This window comes from Sus scrofa, chromosome 3 (genome assembly GCF_000003025.6).
Source record: "Sus scrofa isolate TJ Tabasco breed Duroc chromosome 3, Sscrofa11.1, whole genome shotgun sequence".
NCBI classification, from domain to species: domain Eukaryota; kingdom Metazoa; phylum Chordata; class Mammalia; order Artiodactyla; family Suidae; genus Sus; species Sus scrofa.
The window spans coordinates 40342716-40364156 of record NC_010445.4 but is presented as its reverse complement, the minus strand read 5'-3'; the positions used below and the strand labels follow the sequence as shown (position 1 = coordinate 40364156).

The following is a 21441-nucleotide window of genomic DNA, read 5'->3' as shown; positions in this document are numbered from 1 at the left end:
CGCGGTGCCCTCCAGCCCTGCCCAGAAGTCATCCCCGTGGGGGCGGGGGGGGGGCCGCTCACCTTGAGCCGGTCGCCAGCCTGCGTGTACTTCTTGGCAGCCAGGTGGTAGCTGCCCTGGCGCATGCAGCAGCTGGCCACCTGCTCCAGCAGCTCACGCCGCGACTCTTCCGACAGGTCTGCGCAGTCCTTGGCCACGGTCATCTTCTCCGCCATCTCCTCTGTGATGGTCAAGTTCTGCTCCAGGCAGAGCTGCAGGGCTTCCTGATACTGCGAAGACGCCGCAGACGCCGAGACAGGGCTGTCACCCGTGCGCAGCGGGAGGGCTGGGGCCCCCCACCCACGCCACCTCCCGGGAAGAGGCAGCCACGGCCAGGGCAGGGCACCTGACTTCCTCTTGCTGCTGACATTCTATTTTTTTTTTTTTTTCCTTTTTGGTTTTTTAGGGCTGCACCTACAGCATATGGAGGTTCCCAGGCTAGGGGTCGAATCAGAGCTGTAGCTGCCGGCCTCCACCACAGCCACAGCAACTCAGGATCTGAGCCAGTTCTGAAACCTACACCACAGCGCATGGCAAAGGCGGATCCTTAACTCACTGAGCGAGGCCAGGGATCAAACCCACAACCTCATGGTTCCTAGTCGGATTTGTTTCCACTGTGCCACAATGGGAACTCCAGCTACTGACATTCTAGAGGAAGGAAGGAAACATGGAGATTTTGTCACGGGAGGAAAAGGAAACCAGAAGTTAATTTTCTTTCACGCCTCTTTTCAAAGTTTTAAATGAGGGGGCTGAATTAATTTAATTGACTTTCTCAAAAATTTAAGACACATTTTATATCCTTCAGGTAAGAATTTGTGGGGAAGCTCCCATGGTGGCTCAGTGTGCTAACGAACACAATTAGCATCCATGAGGACACAGGTTCGATCCCTGGCCTCGCTCAGTGGGTTAAGGATCCGGCGTTGCCTCTGGCTGTGGTGTAGGCTGCAGATGCGGTTTGGACCTGGCGTTGCTGTGGCTCTGGTGTAGGTTCAGCTGCAGCTCTGATTTGACCCCGAGCCTGGGAACTTCCATGTGCTGCGGGTGCAGCTCTAAAAGAAAAAAAAATTGTGTTGGGAAAAAGAGAACTGTGTCTAAGAGACGATGCCTCCTGCTGGCAGCTGCCACCAGTCTCTGCACCGAGAACCTGCCAGGCGTGTGCCCATGGTCTTGCTGGTCTCCGTGCACACACACACACACACACACACACAGAGCTGCCCTGCAGATGGCGGCCGAGGGCAGGAAGCCCGGGGCTGAGCAGGCTGGGATGCGCCTGTGAGGCGCTGCTGCTGGGCTCCTCCCCGAGCCTGGGGACATCTGTTTCCCATCACAGGCTGGTGGGGTTTCTGGCCTCTTCGCCGCTCCTGGGCTGAAGGGCGAACAACGTGGTCCCCTTGAGCATCCATCTCTCTCCTTTGCTGGGAACGAGGCTGAGCACCCTCAGCTGAGACATGCAGCGACCGCCGGCAGTTCCTTTTCAAATGGGCTGTCTTCTCCGCCCTCCCTTTGGAGGTGTTGGTAGCGGCCTTCCCAGCTTACAGAGCCGCCATCCCCGTCTGTGTTGGGACAATTAGCCTTCCGGGCTCAGGGAGGATACACTATTGGCCTTTGCCTATTTTCCATGGGCTCTTTTCAGATTCGCATTTTGTCAAAGTTTCCCGTTAGGGCTGCTGGGTTTGAGCTGTGCTTAGTAAACGCCTTCCCTCCTTTAAAGTCGTTGACCTCGTGGCTTCTAATGGAACTGGGTGCCTCCCCGCGCGCTGAGACCCTGACCCGCGTGGGGCCAGCTCCACGCAGCGGGTGAGTAGCGCCAACTGTACTTTGCCCACGAGGCCCCTGCTGTGCCCACCCCGTTGGTTGGTGGCTCATCGTCCCCACGTTGCGAGGCGTTCCTTCCCCACGAGTAAAAGAGTAAAAGTGCACGTGGATCTGGCTCTATTTCTGGATTTCCTGGTATTTCCCGCTGAGCTGGAGGCCCAGTTATGCACCAGCCCCCAAACACCTGGCTGTGATATGGTTTACGATTGAAGAGATGTCATCACCTCTTGTTGGTGTCTTTCCAGATTTGTCCCGGCTCTCCTGGCTTAGCAAGTATTCCCCGTGAAACTAAAGGATCCACTTATCTAGCGAGAGGAAGCACTGCAGTGTTTTTTCCTGGGGCCAGAGTGTGTGTGGGGCTCTGCAAACACCGCCACTAGTGTGTGTGCCTGCTCATCTGTCAAGAAATCTGCTCAGTCGCTTGAGACTGAATTACGTGCCCAGTTCTGCCTGTGGGGAGAGAGGCCTTCCAAAATCCTGATAATCTCCCTCAGCTCCATGCAGGTTCCACCGAGGGAAGTTTTTCTACTTAAGAAAGTTGAGTGGTGTTTCCGTTGTGGCGCAGTGGAAACGAATCCAACTAGTATCCATGAGGCTCGGGTTCGATCCTGGCCTTGCTCAGCGGGTTAAGGATCCGGTGTTGCCATGAGCTGTGGTGTAGGTCGAAGACGTGGCTCGGATCCCACATGGCTGTGGCTGTGGTGCAGGCCGGCAGCTGCAGCTCCAATTGGACCCCTAGCCGGGGAACCTCCATATGCCGTAGGCACGGCCCCAAAAAGACAAAGAAAGAAGGATGGGTGCGCAAACCCCTCAGGATGCTGCTGTCAGAAACTAGAAAACAGCAAGTGCCGTGCGGTTGTGGAGAAACGGGGACCGGGCGGGGCCGCTGGGGTGGCGAGTGCTGCAGCTGCGGGAAGCCGGGTGGCTCCCGGATGCCGAGAGCACGGTTACGTGACCCGCACTTCGCTCTCCAGGAAAACCCCGCAAAGAACTGAAATCAGGGTCTCAGAGAGGCGTCTGCACACGCACACTCACACTTAATCCCAAGAGTCAAAAGGCAGAAACCACCGGAACATCCACCGAAGGACGACAGACAAGCCAGGTGGGGTCTGTGCTGCCGAGGGCCGGACCTCAGCCTCAGACGGCGGGACACACCCTGCAGCACGGGTGACCCTGGAGGACACAGGCTCCGTGCAAGAAGCCCGTGGCAAAAGAAAACACTCCACAGAGGCGTCCCGGGAGACCCAAACTCAGACAGAAAGGAGGAGGGCGGGGCCAGGGCTTCAGTTTGGCTGCGTGAAAAGGTGCAAGTACTTAGCGCCCCGAGCTGAACTCCCAAAACACAGCTAAGGTGAGAAGTTCACGCTCCGCGGCCTTCAGGACACACGCGGAAGGAAGGGCGATGCCCTGGGTACCCCTGGAAGCGGGCAGCCCGTCCCGTACGGGGGGTGACGGGGGGGGGGGTCTCAGCCTAGGCGCCCCAAGCCTGGGAGGGCAGCAGGTACCTTCCTGGCAGCCAGCAGCAGCTCCACCGCCTTCTCGTACTGCTGGTGCTCCAGGAAGAAGTCAGAGCAGCGGGTCAGGAGAGCGGGGTCTGACTTCTCATCCAGGTCCTCGGCCACGAGCTGCAGGGCCACAAACTGCTGCGTGGCGAAGGCCAGCTCCAGGGCCTTGGAGAGGTGGCCGGCCTGTGGATGGGACGGCGGGCAGTTCTGAGCAGGGCCTGGTGCAGTTCGGGGGGGTGGGGCAGGGCCGGGCAGGCGTGCGGGGCGGGGCGGGACTCTGCAGGGTGTAGCGGGGCCCTGAGGGGAGGGGGGTGTTGTGGGCACACCAGGTGCTGCGGGGCCGCCCAGGCGGGGCTGGGGAAGTACCGGCCAGGCCCCACCTTGTGGTACAGCACGACCGCCCGGTCCGCCTGCTCGCCCTTTTCCTCGTAGTAGCGCGCCGCCTCGATCATGTCCTCAGGGGAGCTCAGCAGGGCCAAGTTCATGAGCTGGTCGTCCAGGCCATGCTCCTGGGGTGGGGGCGTCAAGTCTCTGAGGCGGGGCCCACCTCCTCCCTCTGACACAAACGTGGCTTCTAACCTCCGCCTGGGTGCCTCATTCTCAGAGGCCTCCTGCCCTTTTTCACAGGAAGCTGCGAGAACTGCCTGGCACGAGGGCTCTCGCCTTTTGGTTTTTGTCCCAGGTGAGACCCTGGGTGGAACATTTTTATGGATGTAGCCCGTCCGATGGCTTCCAGGGCAGGGTCTGCTGAGGGTGGGCAGTGGACAGCCTTACCACTGGCTCGGGACCTGGATCCTGGGAAGACCCTGGAGCCCACCCAGTGCTGTGCTGACGTGGTCGGGAGGACGAGCTGGATAGGAGGGCAGAGGTGGGCAGGGGGAAGAGCTGGGCAGGGGGAGGAGCTGGGCAGGAGGGCAGAGTGCACGCTGGCAGAGTGAGGGGTGCTGGGAGGTACCGGGTGGTGGGCGCAGGCAGGGGTCGTGACGCTCACGGGACGGTTCTCTAACTTTGGAACGGGGGCAGTGACGATGAAGCCCACCCCCACCCCAGCTGCGTGGGCGGGGCTGGGGCCTACCTTGCACAGGCGGATGGCGTTGTTGAAGGCCTGTGCGCGCGTGTAGAAGTGCACAGCCTGCCCCACCTCCTCCTGGCTCTCGTATTGCCGGGCCAGGTGGTACGAGGCCGCCCAGTTGCCGGTCTCGCTGGCTATCTCAGCAGCCTGGACAGGGAGACGGGGCCTTGTGTCCAGCGCTCCCTCGAGCACCCGCCTCCCCCGGGGGCCCTTACCTTCTGGATGTTGCCCTGGAAGCAGTGAATGCGGACCAGGGAGAAGTAGTCCTGCGCCAGCCCATAGTAGTGCAGCGCGGCGTCCATCTCAGCCTGGCTCTCCAGGTACTGGGCCCACCACCTCCAGAGGGTCCTGCGGGGGCCGCATGTTCTCCCTCAGGCCTCGCTCCCGCAGGCAATGAGCCGGGTCCGCACACCACCTGAGGGCGCGCTTCCGCGGGCGGCGGAGTGGCGGGTGGCAGAGGCTGAGGCTCTGGGAGGGGAGCCCCGCCGGCCAGGCCTTACCTGTCCTTCATCGTGTTGACGTAGCGCTCCAGGAACTGCAGGTCCTCCGCCAGCATCCGCGGCACCTCGAAGCGGTGCGTGTCTGACTTCTCGTAGCTGCGGGAAAAGAGCACGGCTCACTCCGCCGTCTCAGACCTGAGCCCACCAGGCACCAGGGGCAGGAGCCGAGCCTCCCGCCTGCAGCTCGTGCGCTGAGCCGGCTCCAGCACTAGCTCCGGGCCCAGGGCCCTCCCAGTTGCGGCCTAGAAACCTAGGGCCTCCCCAAGCCACAGAACTCAGGCTCCCCCCAAGGCCTCCCGCCAGCAGCCCAGCCCGGCCCTTCCTCCCTGGAGCAGCGCCCGCTCGCTCACTAGCTGAGGGCCAGGCTGTAGTCGGCGTTGGCTTCCAGGTGCCGGGCATAGTTGTAGTAGGTGGTGCGCAGGTGCACGCGGTCGTGGCGCTCAGCCACCTCGATGGCTCTCTGCCACTGGCCAGAGGCCTGGAGGAGTCGGTTGAGGAGGTCATAGCGCCCGCATTTCTTGTACAGCTGCTCCGCCTCCTCCTGATGGAAGGAAAGGTGTACACAGGTGCCAGCCTGCCCCCGGGCAGCAGCTGATGGTCACCGGGGATCCAGGTCGGGTCAGAAGGACCCCTCAGGGCGTGGGTGGGGACCGTCCAGAGAATCACAGGACAGGGCAGGCCTCCTACTCCGCCAGAGGGTCTCATCTCCTCCCCCACCTCTGCCTCCTGTGATTCCAGCAGCCTCTGGCCCACCAGGGGTTCAGTGGGCTCTGAACGTGCAGGAGGAGGAAGGGGACCAGAGCAGAGGGGAAGGGCTCGCCTTCCTCGGGGGCTCCCTCGGCCCTGTTTCCATTTGGCCTTGTGCGGGGGGCAGCTGTTCCCTGCAACCCAATGGCCCAGACAAACTTACAATGCATGGGGAGGGTGGCCGAGGCGTCCTCCCCGGGTCTCCAGGGGCACCCCCTCCGCCGCGGCCCCCGCCCGCCAGCACCACTCACCAGCATGCCCAGCTGTATGGCCAGCACGGCCACCCGGGCTTCCAGCTCCGGCTCCCGCTCGGCCTCCCGCAGCGCCCGGGCTCCGCGTGCGTGGCCCATGTGCCCCAGGCACACCTTGGCGACGTCCAGCCTCTGGGTCTTCACGCACATGCGCGCCATGTTCTCCCAGACGGCCTCGCTGAGGCGAAGGACACAGCGCCCCGTGAGCGTCCCGTGCAGCCTCGGGCCCCGCCCAGACTGTGCCCAACAGTGCTGGGGATGCGGTCCCGGGCTGGTGGCCAGGCTTCGCTCTCCCCCAGCGGGGGGGGGGGGCGGTCCCACCAAGATGGGGGCGTCTCCTGCTTCACCCTGTTTCTCCACCCCCTCCCAGCACCTCCATCTGGGGCTGAGCTCCTTGCTGGCCCCCAAACAGAGCCCCTGGGTCTGGGTTCCCGACTCCCATGAGGACAAGCACGATGCCCAGGTGGGCCCTGCATGGAGGCGAGCCCCGGGATGGGCCATCGAGCTGCCCTCTGACACCTGGGCAGAGGCTCGGGGCTCGGGGTTGCCCTTGTTTTGAGGTTTCTAGCATCTCTCCCTTCATGGCTGACAGCAGGTCCCGGGATGACCTTGCACCTGGCCAGCCTCCCAGAGAAAGGCTGCTGGCGGAGGGAGGACGTGCTGGGGCCCCTCCACCCAATGACCCCACGGCCCCGAGGTGCACAGGCCGTGAGTAACTTCTGGGACACCCGCGGTTGGCAGGGCTCTGGACCCGAGAGTCGCGGAGGGCCTCGCCCCTGTGCTGTCAGGAGACCCGAGCAGCGGCCGCCAAAGGAGGCCCCCATCCGTTTAGGTCCTTAAACGCCCGCTATTTCCACACCCCTCTCCGGCACAGGCGTTAGGTCTCCACCACACGGGGCTGGGAGAAGCCTGTGGGCACGGGCCATCCCCGAGGGCCGGCCTCTCTGTGGGCAGCTCCACCCCGTGAGGCCTGGGGACAAAAAGTCTAACACGTGGACACCCGCTTGGTCCTGGTCCAGGCCAGCCCGTGGTGTGTGCAGAGCCCAATGGGCACCGAGGCGCCCTGTCCTCCGAGAAGCTGCCAGAACCGGTCCCAGAGGCTCCTCGTTTGGGCTGCTCCGCAGGGCAGCAGGGGGTGATTCACAGCCGCACTCGTAGCTCCTCCAGACCTCCCTTGAGCCTCGGCTCTAAGATGACACTCCCTCCCGCGGTCCAGGTGCAGGGGGAAGTGCACGCGGGCTTGGCCCCTGAACCCCCGGCAGAGCTGAAGACCCGGCCCCCGGAGGCAGGCAGGGCCCCTGGGGTGGCCCAGGGTGGACGACTCGGTGTCTGCGCCCAGGCCTGTGCCGGATGGAGCTGGTGGGAGGCTGCTCCCGGACCAGCAAAGCAGGGACCACGGGTACCGAGACCCCGTGCTGGCTGTTTCGCAAGAATCAGCTGCTTAAAGACGACTCAGAGTAAGAGACTTAAACCTGCAAGGCAGCAACGCCAGTCTTCCCATGGAAGCTCTGGGGAAACGCTTTCTGAGGCCGTCAGCGGCGCTGCGTGTGCAGGAACCTGGCTGCGCCTCCTCAGAGGGTTCGTGCGTGGGAAGGACCGCGCTGCCTGCCCATGGGTCCTGGGGAGCTTCCCATCCACAGGGCGGCTGGAGCAAGACAGGCAGCAGGGACGCAGCTCTGTGTTTGGCAGGAGCCAAGGCAAGAAAGTGGCAAACCTGCAGTTGATGCATTTACTACAAGCTCTGGTGGGTAGAGTCCACACCGGGAACTGACAGGTGGACTTGAGAGCCTCGGTTCCCCAAAGAGCTGCCTCTCAAGATGAAACTCAGCCCCCTCTACAAACCGGGGCCGGGCGTAAGGGCCTCTGAGCGGTCCTGGCTGGTGGGGGCTCTCCAGAGGTGGTGGAGCAGAACCTCCTGCCCTATACGTCGCCCAACCTTATGCGACGCAGGACAGGGCACCTGATGCAGGACCTGGACCCTTGGCACATGCATGCCCAGCAGCAGCAAACACCACCCAGGCCCCCAGGCCTCACAAGGCCCCGCACTGCCCGTCCAGAGTCCACACTCCTGCATCTCGAGGGCGCAGGCCTGCTCTGGCAGTTCTCCAGCAGGTCTAGGCCAGAGGGGTCTCAGCCGGGAGGCAGAGGCATCCAAGAAGCCTCCCCACCACGCCGGTCCTTCTCCGCTGGGCGCCCTCGGGTGGGCAGCACCCGTGGGTGAACAGCACCTGGTGGCTGGGGGCGCTGATCCCCAAGGTGGCTGACTGGTCTCCAGCGCCTGCCGCCCCAAACGGCTGGGCCTGCGGGCCTACCGGCCCGCGTGCTCGGGCCTCCCCCTTCTGCAGGGAAGGTGGGGCAGGCGGGGGAGGGTCCGGAGCAGGCTTCCAGAAGAAGCCCCCCTGCCTTTCCTATCAGGAAACACATCCTGTTAGTGTCTGGCTGCTATTTGTTGCAGTTGGCTACGCCCTCCAGCTCACCAAAAACAGCCTCAAAAACAACCATTTCCTCTCTGCTGAGAGACGGGGAAAACGCAGGCGCGAGGCTCACACACTCACTCACACACCCGCGCTTCCCTGCAGCGGCCGCCAGCTTCCCGGGACGCTGTCCGTGCAGGGGCTCCGGCAGCAAGAGGCCCTGAACGCCAGCTCAGAGCCCCGCGCCGCTGCTTTGGAGAGGGAGGCCCCGGCCTCGCCAGCCGGTTTCTGTTCTGCCGAGGCCTTCGCCTCCCAGGAAGACGGCGCCCTCACACCCTGGAATCTGGCTGGTGCCCCTGCTTCCTCCCCGGGATGGGCAGCTCCGGCTTCGGCTCAGGCCTGGCCCTGCTCCAGGTGCAGGAAGCAGGGTAAGGAGGGCCGCGAGGCGGGCTCACCCGCACCTGCTGCCCGGGCCTTCCCGGCGCCTCCAAGCATGAGCGCTGATGTCCTCTAGCCGCCCCGGCAGCGCCTTGGTTCCCCGGTGCCCGCAGTGACCAGGCCTGGGACTTTCTCCACAAGGGGCCGGCACCAAAGCCTGCGATGACCGTGCAGAAGGTGGTGGCCACGGCCGTGCTGGTGGCCCTCGTCTCTCTCGTCCTCAACAACGTGGCCGCCCTCACCCCTAACTGGGTGTACCAGACGCTGGAGGACGGGCGCAGGCGGAGCGTTGGGCTGTGGCGGTCCTGCTGGCTGCTGGACAGGGCCCGCGGTGGACCGAGCCCGGGGGCCAGGCCCGGGCCGGCGGACACGCGGGACTGTGAGGCCCTGGGCTGGGGCTCCGAGGCGGCCGGCTTCCAGGAGTCTCGAGGCACCGTCAAACGTAAGTCTGCTCCTTTTCCTGCCTCCTGTAGTGTGGCAGTGGGTACGGCGGTGGGTACGGGGGGCGTCTGCTGACGGGGCTGGGGCGCTCTGCTGGAGGGGGCGGCCCTGGCTCTCGGGGACTTGGACCCGGGCGAGCCTCTCGCCCCACGCACACCCTGTGCCCGGCCCTCCGTGCAGGAGCGGGGCTTCTCTGCTGCCACACGCAGCCGGCGAAAGGACAGATCGCGTTAAGCAAAGCGAGGAAAATAAAGATTGTTAGTGCATAAAATAAACCAGCTTAGAAACACACGGCGGGGGTTGGACGTCTTCCCACAGCTGTCAGACTGCCCGCGGCCGTGGCCGGACACAGGGAGGCCCAGGGGACTGTCTGGGGGTGCCCAGAGGAGACTGGGAGCCCCACGGCCCGCGGAGGGGGAGTCTGGGCCTGGAAGGTGGCAGCTCGACTCTGAAAGCGGGGTCGGGTTTGAGCGAGTGGGAGGGAAGGTCCGTAAGGAGCAGATGCGCACCAGCTAACCCGTCACTGCCGGGTCACGACGGCCACCAGGCAAAGGTCCCCCGCCGACCCCGGGACCACCGTTTACAACTGCTGACAAGGGCTGAACTTACAGGCTGCTCCCTCCTCCTGGAGACACGTGTTTCCTAGAAACTGTGGCCTCTGCTGGCCGCTTCAGAGGGCACGCCTCACCTAACACCGGCCTGCCAGGCCTGGGGGACTGTCCCCACCCCGCCAGGTGTGGGGACCCTGACCGCAGAGGGAACCGGGTGGGGGCGTTGTCTCACCTCTCAGGCAAAGACCCTGAGGCTGCAGGAGAGGGTGTGACCACCTCTGCAGGCCGAGCCCCTCGCCCGCAGCCCACAGGGCTTCTGCCATGGGGGCTGGCCTGGCAGCGCCCCCACCCCAGCTCCTTTGCAATCAGGGAACCACAAGCTCCCTTAAGAGAGTCAGAGAGCCTGACCGGTTTCAGCCTGCTCTTCGGGCTCTCAGACCGGGGCCTGTGCGCAGCCGGGGAGGTCAGCTGAGCTTGGGCCTCTGCGCCCTGGCGGTCAGGCTGGTCCCTCTGGCTCTGCGTCTGTCTTGAGGAGCAATGAGAGCAGTGACTGAGGTCCAGAGCGAGCCCCCACCCTGGGGCCGCGTGGGCCCCGCCTCTGCCTGGGCTCCAGGCCTCCTGCCACGGCCCTAACATCCAGAGAGGCCCTTTCTGCGCATCCATCCCCGTGGTCCTCCTGCTGAGCCGGGTCACGTCAGGGCAGGAAGACACGGCCTCCAGAGCCCCCAGGCCGCCCTGCTGCGTGTCACAAGCGCCCGTCACCTGCCCGCACGTGCTGTCCCCCTGACCACCTGATGATAAGCCTCCTGAATGACTTAAAACATCCTCCTGCCATTAGTCTGGCATTTGCAGCACCCGAGCCTTAAGGATGCCCCAAGCCTCAGATGCTTTTCCCCAAACAAGGGACATGCGTACAGAGCTCGTCATGAGAGAGGCTGAGGCAGGGAGAGGAGCACATGCTCACCCACTCCCTGGGGCTCCTGGGCCCGGCTCGGGGGTCTTGCTTTGCCTCAGGCCAATGCCTTCAATCAAACTGGCACAGGGTCTCGTTAACTCTCAGGCAAAATTCCAGCCCAGGCTTTGCCCAGATGGTCCAGCCTCCAGCCAGGTTGGGGATGTGGCGGAGGGGTGGGCGGCTCCCACCATGAAACCACCCCCGACTGGTCCATCTTGATCCGCATGGAGGGGGCACTGCGGGCGGGGGTGGCGACCTGTGCTGCTTCCTGAGAGCCAGGCCGTCCTGGGGACTCTGGAGATCGTGCAGGTGGCCAGGGAGCTCTCGGGGACAGTGCACAGGTCCCTGCCATCTCTGTGCCTGAGTCCTGGTGATGCCCACTGAGCCCGGCCGGAGCCACGAGGGTGGCCCTGACATAGTGAGCTCTGGTCAGGGGATGGGGCCTGCCGCAGGCCCTCCAGCTCCGTGCCAGGGCCCGTCCCGGAGGGCAGGGCCCCTCCCGCATGCTGGCCCACTGATGTCACTGATCAGGGCGAGGATATGGGACACCTCATGTCCAGGTCAGGGGTCAGGCTTGTCCTCTGGCCATTTTCTCTGCCACTTTCATCCCTCTGTGTCTCATGCATCCCGTCAGGCACCTGCATCCTTTCCCTGAAGCGAGAGAGGGGACATGCGTGATCACGTGACCAATTCTCCTGGGGAGCCCCCTCCCCCCAGGCGACGCAGGGCGGGGGCAGGGGAGCAGGCGGTGAGCGCTGCCAGCAGCTCAGCCAGGAGCCAGGTTCTCCCTGGGCACTGCTGCCCAGCACGCACAGGAAGTGCCCGGACTTGGTGGACGCCAACGAGGACGGGGCTTCCTCTCATCCTTTATTCCCTCTGGGACCTCTGGCTCCAAAGAGTCCCAGGCACCTGGTGACCTGGCGGAGGCCCCCGTTTCGGCTGGGTGCGTGGGGGCTGCCACGTGGTGTGCAGCACAGGGCTGTGCATCCAGAGTCTCCGGGGCCACCGGGAGGGCAGCGCCCGTTCCCAGATGTTTCTCCTTGCTGGCATGGAGTCCTGGAAACAGGAAGGACTCCTCTGGGCTTTTCCAGGCGAGTCCCAGCCCCCTGCCCTGTGCTGCGAAGGTCATGTTTTCCCGGCCCTCGGCTCTGAGGCCACTTCCACCTCCGATTCTATGACTTCGTAGAGCGGGGCGGCTTTCTGCCTGGTCGGGAGTGGTAGAAGGCGTTGCATGGACAAGTCAGTGTGATGAAGGCAGGAAGGGCGCCATGAACAGCCTCCCCAGAAAAGGCAGCTGGTGTCTGGAGTGCAAAGGATGGTGCCATTGCAGCCGCCCGAGGACCCGAGGGGACCTCGTGAGCAGCCGGGATGGTTCCTGCAAAGCCCCGGGGAGGCAGGGGCTCTAAGCCCGTGGGCAGGGAGTCCGGCTCCGAGCCTGCTCCTTCTCCAGCCCTAGCTCTGCTCCTTCCTCCACGTTGCTCTGGAGCCACTGCCGCACCAGTGCTGGTGCCCCATGCCCGCCGGGCTCTACCACCAGCCCCTGGCACCCGGCTCCAGCGTTTCAGAGGGTCAGGGTTCCCAGCGACTGCAGCTTTGTTTCATGGTGATTTTGAGACTTTGGAACACGAACCTTGAGCGCTCCACCCTCCAGCAGCGAGGCCCACGGCACGTGAGGCACCTTCGAGAGGAGGGGGCGGGAGCATCACGGCACCGTCAAGCCAGAGGAACTGTCTCCATCTGTCTGTCCATCTGAGAATGGTCCTTGGCCCTTGGTGCCGGGCCGTGCCTTCCAGAAGCCCTCTGACTGTCCAGGCGTCGGGGCCTGGCACTGCCGTCCAGAGCTGGTGCTGCTGCCCCCAGGCCCGAGCAGCCGCAGCTGCAGCCACAGGGGCAAAAGCCCTGGGATCTGGGCAGGGAGGCCCCTCCGGCTTGGATGGCAGGAGAGAGGCAGGAAGCCGCCTGAGACGGGGTGGGGGGTGGGCAAGAGGAGCCGACCCTCCGCGGAGGAGGTGGCGCACTGCCTCCAGGGGGCTCCGGGCTCCTTGAGCGTGAAATGTGAAGGGTGTCTGGCTGCACATCAGGCATCAGACTCGGTGGCACCTGAAGCCTGGGTGGGGCGGGGCCCCTTCGACCGCCCGCAGGGACCCTAGGGAGGGCTCTCACCTCCCGTGGCCAACCCCCACCCCGCGTGGGCCGCACCGTCCCTGTCCGCCCCGTGTGCTCTCCCCGCGCTTGGGGCCGGGGCAGCCGGGAGGGGCAGTGAGGCCGGGCCTCGAGCGACTACTCTGTGCTCACAGCCTGCTTCTCTCCTCCGGCCCTCGCAGTGCAGTTTGACATGATGCGAGCCTGCAACCTGGTGGCCACGGCAGCGCTCGCCGCAGGCCAGCTCACCTTCGTCCTGGGGCTGACAGGCCTGCCTCTGATGTCACCAGATTCCCAGTGCTGGGAGGAGGCCATGGCCGCAGCGTTCCAGCTGGCAAGTAAGTACCCCGCCTTGGGCCCTGGGCAGGCAGTCCGGCTGGCAGGTCAGCTGTGGCTTCTGAAGTCACAGCGACCCCCGTGGGTCACCCCCCACCCCACCCGGTGCTGTGGGCAGACGCGAAGCAGAAGCACACAAAGGGCAAAGCGCTGAGGTGCAATGAGATGGGTACGCGTCTGCCTGCCTGAGGTCCCGGCCCTTCCAGTCCGGGACGTGGTGCTGGCTTTGCTTCCCACAGTCTTGGCATCTGGCGTCTGCTTTGCCCCTCTACAGCCCTGTGGCAGGTGGCCTGGGCTCATGTCCCTCCCGCGAGGCTGCAGCAGCCTGCCAAGGGCTTGCAGGCACGTGGGCAGAGAGGGGCTGCCCGTCTGAGCCTGTGCCTCTACTGCCTTCCTGGCTAACAGTGGGTGGGGAGTTCAGGGCACACATGTGGGTCCCAGCTGGTGATCTGCACCACTCGAGTATGAGCGCGGCTGCCTGGGGCCCGGCTGGGCTCAGAGGGGCCCTCCCGGGGGAGCAGCACGGAGCACAGAGAGCCCGCTGGTAGGCAGGACCCACGGAGCACATGGGGGGCGAGGTGGGGGCGGTGTCGGGGAGAGCAGCGAGGCCTTAGACCGTCATCGACAGTCTGGAGGCCATCTTGGACCTGGGGGCAACTGCAGGTGCCATGGGGCAGGGCCTGGGCACTCTGCGGTCTTCAGGGAGCAGGAGTGGCATCCCCATGGGGGTGAATGGACGGGTTCAGGGAGGCTCCGTCCAGCAGCCACGCAAACCCCAGAAACCGTCCACCCGTGACTCCGGTGCTGGCCTCCCTCCATCTCTGCCTGGCTTTCTGGCCGAGGTTTAAGGGTCCTGGGAGCCTGAGAGTTCCTGCTGCCTATGGGGGGCCGAGGGGACAGAGGAAGGGCGGGGGTGTTCCCAGCCGACCGCCTGCCTCTCTCAGCAATGAAGGAGCAGTTCCAACACGAGGCGGGAGAAACGGCAGGAAGCTGGCGTGAATCACTCGGGGATAATGGGTCCCGGCCCTTGTCTCCCTGGAGAGATGCAACTTCCAGAATGCGGCTGACAGGCTGGAGGCGCTTGTGCTGGAAAGGGCCCTATTCATCCAGGGTGTGTGGCCCTGGGCCGGTCCCCTCCCTGCCGCCCCCGGGGCCCAGGCCCAGCAAAGAGACAGGCTTGGGGTCCGGAGAACAGAGCCGTGTTGCGGCTCCACCACGGACCAGCCACGTGGCCAGGGCGAACCGCACCTCAGGTCACGTGACTGCAAAACAGGGGCTCGCCCGCCGCGCCTGGTTGATTTTGGGGGTTCAGGAGGCACCCGCAGCAGGGTCTTGGACCCCCGCCTCCTCCCTCCCAGAGCCGTGGAGAAAAACAGACACTCCAAGTGCCAGATGTGTAAGAAAATCACCCCCTGCCCTCAGGCCGTACATCGACAGGCAGCCCTGACACCAGCCTCTCTCGGGGAGGGTCTGTAATTCCGTCCCTTCGAGAAGGAAGTGGGAGATTCTGAGAACGGGACTGGAAAAGAAAGCTGCGCTAAAAACACCTTTTTGTGGCCGTAAAGAAACGAGAGTACCGGGTCTTGATTCTGAAAGTAACCCCTCCTGGCAGGAGGACCGACTCTGTCACTGAAGTTCTCAGCAAACGGCTTCGAGACACCTATGTAGAACTATCAGGAAAAACACCGTGGGTCTGGTGTCAAAACTGGCATCTCACTTCCCGCAAACTCTTGTTTCCGACTGACACTGTTGTTTCCGAACAACCCTTCCTAAAAAGGGAGACAAAACTCCACGCGGGCGGGTGTGCAGCCGAGGTGGCCTCGTGGGCGGGGGGCTGGCCTGGCCCGGCGGGGGCCAGGGCCACGTGCTGCTCTCCCTCTGGAGAGGCTGGACCAGGCTCTGTCCAAAAGCAAGCAGTCAGGCAGAGGCGGACGGAAAAAGCCAGAAGCCCAAGGGGCACCTGCGGCGTTTCGGACAGTCCCTCTGCCTCCGCAGGCCCCCCAACCCCCAGTGTCCGACCGTCACCCCCCGCGGGCCTGCTGTGGCCTGGAGAGGAAATGCACTTGGCCCTGTTTAGACTCGTTTCATTGACAAACAGTACAGAATGCAGCTCTGTGCCTTTCTTCTATCACACTGCTAATTTTAGAGTGAGGTTTTTTCCTGTGCTCTGGTCTGTTTTAAACAGTCAGGGAGAGACTGAAGGGCGCCAGGATATCCTGTCCCAGGAGGGGAAATGCCTGCTAGTACCTGTTATGCGAGGGAACCTTGAGTCCCCAGCACCGGGCCAGAGGGTGGGCGCGGGCGGGGGGAGAAGGTGCTCCCTGAACAGGCAGGCGCCGGATCCCAGGGCCGGGAAGGCTGGGGCCAGCGGGGCGGGAGGGGAGCGGAGGTGGGTGGCTTGCTCAGGCAGCTCTCAGCCCCTTCTGGGCACTAGTCTGCCAAGCTTGCACGAGGCCTGCCTGGGTCTGTGGAAGGGCGGCCCCCTGCTGCTCAGGGCTGCGGTGCCAAAGGACCCTGCCCCAGACATCAGAGAGGACCCCGCACTGACATTGGGGGGACCCCACCCCACACTGACATCGGGGGTCCCCATCCTGCACTGACACCGGGGGGACCCCATCCCGCACTGACACCGGGGGAGCCCAGGGATGGCCGTTCTGGCAGATGAGCATCACATGTTTCACCCAGTTACTCTACCAAGCTCAGTCCACCACATGCAAAAGTTTCCAATTTTTATGTAGAATTTAAGGTAATTTTAATTTACCTTAAATTTGAAAAAATACCTTCCAGTCCCTCTGCGCCCTCACCGCCAAGAGAGTTCCCTGGGAGCGTGTCATGCTGCTGCGAGTGCTGCCGCCGCCGGCAGCCCCAGCCCGCCCCTTCTTGGACACGAGCCCCCACGCCCTGCAGCCGGTTTCAGGAGTGGTGTTTGCGGGGACCTGGAGGGGCCCCACGTCTGCCGCTCTGTCTCCCCTTCTGGACATTCCAAGATTTTTTTCCTTGTTCTGCGCCGCCGAGAAGGTTGTCTCCAGAGGTCAGCCAGGGTGACGATGGAGGCCGTCTGGCTTCTCCAGAGCTGGTGGGGGTCCCGCTGTTCCCCGAGGGCCTCCGGTGGGAACACGGCCCTTTCTGCACTGGGCGGTCCAGAGGCACCATGTCGGGCTGGCCGGCAGCTCCCCATCCTCTGCTCCCGCCCCGCAGACCGGCCCTGCCCTGCACATCCACCCGCTTCTCCACTCAGCGTGCGGGTGGATAGCGCCTTCCCCAGTGGAGCCCCCGCCCCGCGGCTCACAGGTGTCGGGAGCCCCGAGCGCCCCCCCCGCCCCGTGTGTGCGGCCGGCGGAGCCTTGGGAAGCAGGCGGGCAGGAAGGGCAGCGGGGCTGTGAACCGCGCCACCCGCGGCCGCCAGCTGACAGGAAGGGGCTGTTTGCTTTGGAAACACAAGTTCACGCGACTGAGTCCGTCACTCCACGGTGGGAAGGCAGTGCGCTGGCTAAGGCTCTGCCCTGAGATTTGTCTGTGTAAACATCGACGCCACTGAAAATTCTGGCAGACGCAGCTTTGGGGATACTCTGAGGAGAAGGGGACCCTAAGGTCCGGCCATGACAGAGATGGGACCCGCGGCTCCAGGCCAGCGCAGGGCCCCGTCGAGGGGCCCAGCTGGTTTGAGTCAGAAGGCCTTGGACCCGAGCCTGGCGGAGGCAGCCGTGGCCTCTCTGCGTCTCTGTGGCTTTCCGCAGCACAGGTGGCACACCCAGGGCACGGCCTCCCAGTGTCTGCTCGGGCCGCACGGCTCCCGCTGGTCAGGGAAGAGGCCAGGCGTCCCCGCGGCAGCAACGTGTGACATCCGCCTGCAGCCCAGCAGCTGGGCCCATGGGTGCTGTGGGTTCTTGCAAGACTAAGTGTATTTTTTTAATGTAGGGGACCAGACCCCTTCTCTGAGTGCTCGTGCTCCACGGTGAGCTGAGATAAAGCAGAAGCCAAGTGTGGCCTTGACTCAGACGCGAGTCAGGTAGCTGGAACCACACCGGGACGCAGAACTAGGCTTCTCCTTCCTGTTTCTCCTGGAAAAAACCCACCAGCTAGAAGGCACGGCCTCTGAGCGACACTTGCGGGAGAAAGAGCACCACGGGGCTGGAGAGCAGCCCAGCCCCCCCCTCTGCTGGACACTGGAAAAGTCACTTGCAGGACCAAGGGCAGGCGGGTGGGACTCCACTTGCTCATTTCACTCTGTAAAGTTCCCCCCAGAGGCCAGCACTCTGCGCGAGCACTTCCACCCGCGGTCTGTGCTCACCCCGAGTCACACCTCGTTCCTCTTATAATGTAAGAAACCTGCTCCCCCTTGCCAAGGACACAGCTGAACATCCAGAGGAAGGAGTCGGCAGAGTAAAACGGCAACAAAATTACAACCTGTCTTACCGCCAAAGGCCCCCCACCCGATCCGCCATCCGAAAGCCAGGAGCTGCGCTGGGGAGCCGCTGCCTGCTGCTCCCACGCCGCTCGTCCTGATGCTGGGCCGCAGGGCGCACCTCGGGGCCGTGCCTGACCTCCTCTTCATTCCCCAAAGGAGGGCCACCCCAGGACCACCCCTGTGCTGCACCCCAGCAGCCGCGCGGGGTCTGACCACGACTGTTGCACACGCAGACACCAGCCAATGTGAGCGGGTAGCCTGGGGAGTGACGTCCTCCCACGGCTCAGCGAGGTGCCCACACGGTGACGTCTGCTCAGCCCTGGCTTCTGGGGTCCTGTCCGTCTGAGTTGTTTCGGTTCCTAAAAGCTCAGGGGACTTGGTGGTGGCAGCGTAATTCATGGCATCTCCTTTCCCGGGGGCCAGGTGCTCTACCCCACATCCCAGGCCATGCATGGATTCGTCTCAAATGGTCTGCTCGCCAGTCACAAGTGGGCAGCCTGGGGGAGGCCGAGGTCAACGGGTGATGTGTCCAACGCACCCACAGCCTCCCACGGTGACCAGCACACTGCTGTGGCAGCCAAAGGCATGTCACCGGTGCTGTGAGGAGCTCCAGAAAGTGCTTGCTGACGGAAGAGTCCCCAATCAGCTACTCTTCCGGGCATTCCAAGTGCTCTACTGTGAATCTTACTTAAAAGGACTCAAGAGACACAGCAATGCCATTGAGAATCCCGTGTGCCCTGCCTGCGTGCCTGGTGGTCGCAGCCTGTTGGCCGAGCCCATGTCCTCCCTTGACTGGCATCTCCCAGGGACCCAAGTTTCAGAGGTTGCTGCTGTGGGGTCGTGATCCTGTCTGCTGTGCGCTATGACAGGCAGGGTCTCACTCAGGCACAGTCGTGGGTGTGGGCTGCAGGTCCTAGGGCCACATGTGTGCCCCGTGTCCCATCTCGGCCAGGGTGCCCAGCTGTGTCCAGCTCAGGGTCACCTCTTTGAACCGGTCTCCACTCTCACAACTTTCTGCTCAACTGTCCTGCAGTGAGTTCAGGTCCCCGCTGTTCATCAGTGACACAGACCGACCCCCCAGTCAGACAGCCCTGTGGCCCTGGTGGCTGCGGGGGGACCGGTTCCTTCACCCCATTCCTTTGACGAACCATGCTGCAGAACTGAGCTGAGGCCACATAACAGATTAAGCCGCTCCTACAACACGCACAACCCAAAGGAAGCTTTAGTGAACGGGAGAAAAAAGCCTTTGAGCACAGCAGAGGGTGGACGCTGGAGCACAGCAGCTGCTCCGCTGGGTAAATTCCTTCCGGCCGTGCTGGGTCCACACTGCCCGCCCGCTGCCAGAGGCCCTGCTGGCCTCGCTGGGGGCGCCTGCTGGGCATCCTCTGCCTCCCTCTCCCCAGTCACAGCCTGGCAGCCTAACCCACCCTCCCTGCCCCATCCCTCTGACTCGGGTGGACACAGGGCTTGCGAGCTCCCTCGCTGGCAAAAAATGTCCCAAGACAGAGTGAAGACAAGGGGACAGATAAAGGACTTCCCTTTATGTTACACAACACCCAGGCCTGACTCATGCCCATCCCATCCCGTGGCACCAAGTCGTGGGCAGAGGACGCTCTGCTGGCTGGGGAAGAGGAGCACACGACGAACAGAATTATGTTTGACAGAAAGGAAGTATGGAGACGCTTGCCATGTTTCAAAAGCTCCACAAAGTACAAGGATCAGCACAGGGAGCAGGCGCCATCACCACCGCTGACACAACCGCGGCAGCTGAGTGTTTAGCCTATCCCTCTGGAAGGCGCAGAGATGCTTGTGTTTTTAGGAAGCTCCGGCCTGTCCCCTGCACCAACTGGTGACACAGCTATTAAGCTGTCAGTGGGCACCTCTGCTGCCCTCTGCTCCGGCCCACACTGGGTCGAGCAGGCTCTGGTTTCCTGAGGAAAGCAGGGAGGCCACGGGGACAGAGTGAGGATGTCACCGTGCAGGGCAGGTGGAGGGGCTGCAGCGCGAAGCTCGGCCTGGCCAGAGGCCAGGCCGGGGGACGGGACCAGGCCGGGAGGGGCTGCAAAGTTCCATCTGGACCCGTCCCGGTTCCCGGGAGCCTCTGTCCTGTCAGGCGTTTGGGTTGCAAGAAACAGATTCGGCCAGGCCACCGCCGCAGAGGGCGGGGCTCGCTGGCCGCCCCGAGGATTCCAGTCCAGATTCAGACCTGAGCTCCCTCAAACATCAGGGCCCCGGTACACGAGCCAACAGATCCTGGTGTGAAATCCTGGCTCTCGGACTCTAAGAACTAACCAATCAAGTCTCTTGAGCTCCTTAAGGATGAAAGCGGTGAAAGTGATGATGTTCCTTGTGAACCGCCGGCTGTGAGTTAACGGAGTCTGAGCAGGTGCCGCGCAGCCCAGGACGCCCTGCCCCTCTGGTGTCACCTTGGAGAGAGTGGGCACAGAGGGAGAAGCACAGGGCACGGGGGTGGGCCAGGGGCATTCTAGAACCAGCCGCGCCTATTCAGAAGGCAGAGGAAACACCCCATGGCCCAGCTCCCCCTGCGTCCGAGTGAGCAGGCCCTGGGCAGTCTCAGGTTTTGAAAGAAAATCTACCTTCTCTGAAAGCAAACACTGATACGAAGACGCTTAAAGCAGGAATTCAAACTAAGTCAAATACCAATCTGAGGTGTTTCTAGAGAAGATGCAGGGAATTTCTGCGTTCGCTTTCCCTGAGCGAATCATGTGTCTGTAAGCTGGTGAGGCACTCCCACAGTCACTGCTGGGCCGTCGGGGTGAGGGAAGCAAGTGTCCATGTCACCTCGCAGAGGACGGCCGAGGAAGTGGCCTGACCCCCGCAGGTCACAGGCAGCACGCGGCACCCAGGGCAGGGGGTGGGGGAGGCAGGTCCCCCAGCGAGGCTTTCTCACCGCTGCCCTTTGTCTGCAGGTTTTGTCCTGGTCATCGGGCTGGTGACATTCTACAGGATCGGCCCGTACACCAACCTGTCCTGGTCCTGCTACCTGGACATCGGCGCCTGCCTGCTGGCCACGCTGGCCGCTGCCATGCTCATCTGGAACGTTCTTCACAGGAGGGAGGACTGCATGGCCCCCCGTGTCATCGTCATCAGCCGCTCCCTGGCCGCAAGGTTTCGCCGAGGGCTGGACAATGACTACGTGGAGTCGCCGTGCTGAGGGCTGCAGGGAGGCCGCCTGGGGCTTCACCTGCCGAGGGGGCATCTAGGAAGCGGGCGCTGCTGGTGGGGAGCTGTGACCGGCGGTTTCCTGCGGGAGCATCTCTACGTTGGACATGGACACAGCAAGTGGCTGACCCGGGGGGCAGCTCGAGCGGGCGGTGGCTGCTGTGTTCTCCGCCCTGGCCCAAGATTAATTTATTCGGCGTCCCCCAAGACGGGCGCCCTCGGTCACGTTCACTTTGGTAAAGCAGGGCCTGGGGAAGAGTTTCCTGAACTGTCTCTGATCTTCCTCTGGTGACTCAGAATTTAGAGTCAGATGGTTGCGGCTTTTCGACAGGATTGTGACAGTCATATCATCTACGCTTGGTTATTTTCCTAAGTTAAAATAAAATGCAGACCTCTCACCACAGCTTAAAACGTGTGCTTTTTCCATCACGCTGCCGCGGTGAAGGGAACCTGGCCCACTGCCCCCGCAGTCTTTGCCGGGCCGGCGGTAAGGGAAGGGGGTGCACCAGTTTAACGGTTCGGCGGCAGAGCAGCTGTGGGTCACTCGGGCCCCACGCTGTTCAGAAGCTCACATTTCTAAAGACCCTGCACATGGCCCACCAAATGGCAGCTCAACAACTGTGCCAGTTTTTTCCTAGAAAAGT

General features: G+C 63.3%; 2 protein-coding genes across 9 annotated transcripts in view; one reads left to right on the top strand and one right to left on the bottom strand.

Annotated features, from left to right (window-relative positions):
* IFT140 (intraflagellar transport 140) overlaps window positions 1-21441 on the bottom strand; it is a 62842-nt gene that overhangs the window by 7983 nt on the left and 33418 nt on the right. For all 7 annotated transcript variants that reach the window (XM_021086842.1, XM_021086841.1, XM_021086843.1 and 4 more), the window contains 8 exons: window positions 5930-6107; window positions 5282-5472; window positions 4932-5027; window positions 4647-4779; window positions 4435-4578; window positions 3740-3868; window positions 3360-3542; window positions 63-269 (listed from right to left, as the gene is read on the bottom strand). In XM_021086842.1, coding sequence (XP_020942501.1) covers window positions 63-269; window positions 3360-3542; window positions 3740-3868; window positions 4435-4578; window positions 4647-4779; window positions 4932-5027; window positions 5282-5472; window positions 5930-6107 — 1261 coding nt within the window. The remainder of the gene's footprint in view (window positions 1-62; window positions 270-3359; window positions 3543-3739; window positions 3869-4434; window positions 4579-4646; window positions 4780-4931; window positions 5028-5281; window positions 5473-5929; window positions 6108-21441) is intronic.
* Window positions 8270-21200, top strand: TMEM204 (transmembrane protein 204). 2 transcript variants are annotated; one of them, XM_013987777.2, is made up of 3 exons: window positions 8270-9223; window positions 13053-13208; window positions 14151-16229. In XM_013987777.2, exons 1-3 carry the CDS (start codon window positions 8944-8946, stop codon window positions 14651-14653), a joined length of 939 nt encoding a protein of 312 aa, XP_013843231.1. In that variant the 5' UTR covers window positions 8270-8943; the 3' UTR covers window positions 14654-16229. The 2 variants fall into 2 exon arrangements, with proteins under 2 accessions (XP_013843231.1, XP_003124768.1); XM_003124720.4 differs by lacking the exon at window positions 14151-16229 and adding an exon at window positions 20545-21200 and having other exon boundaries at window positions 8431-9223.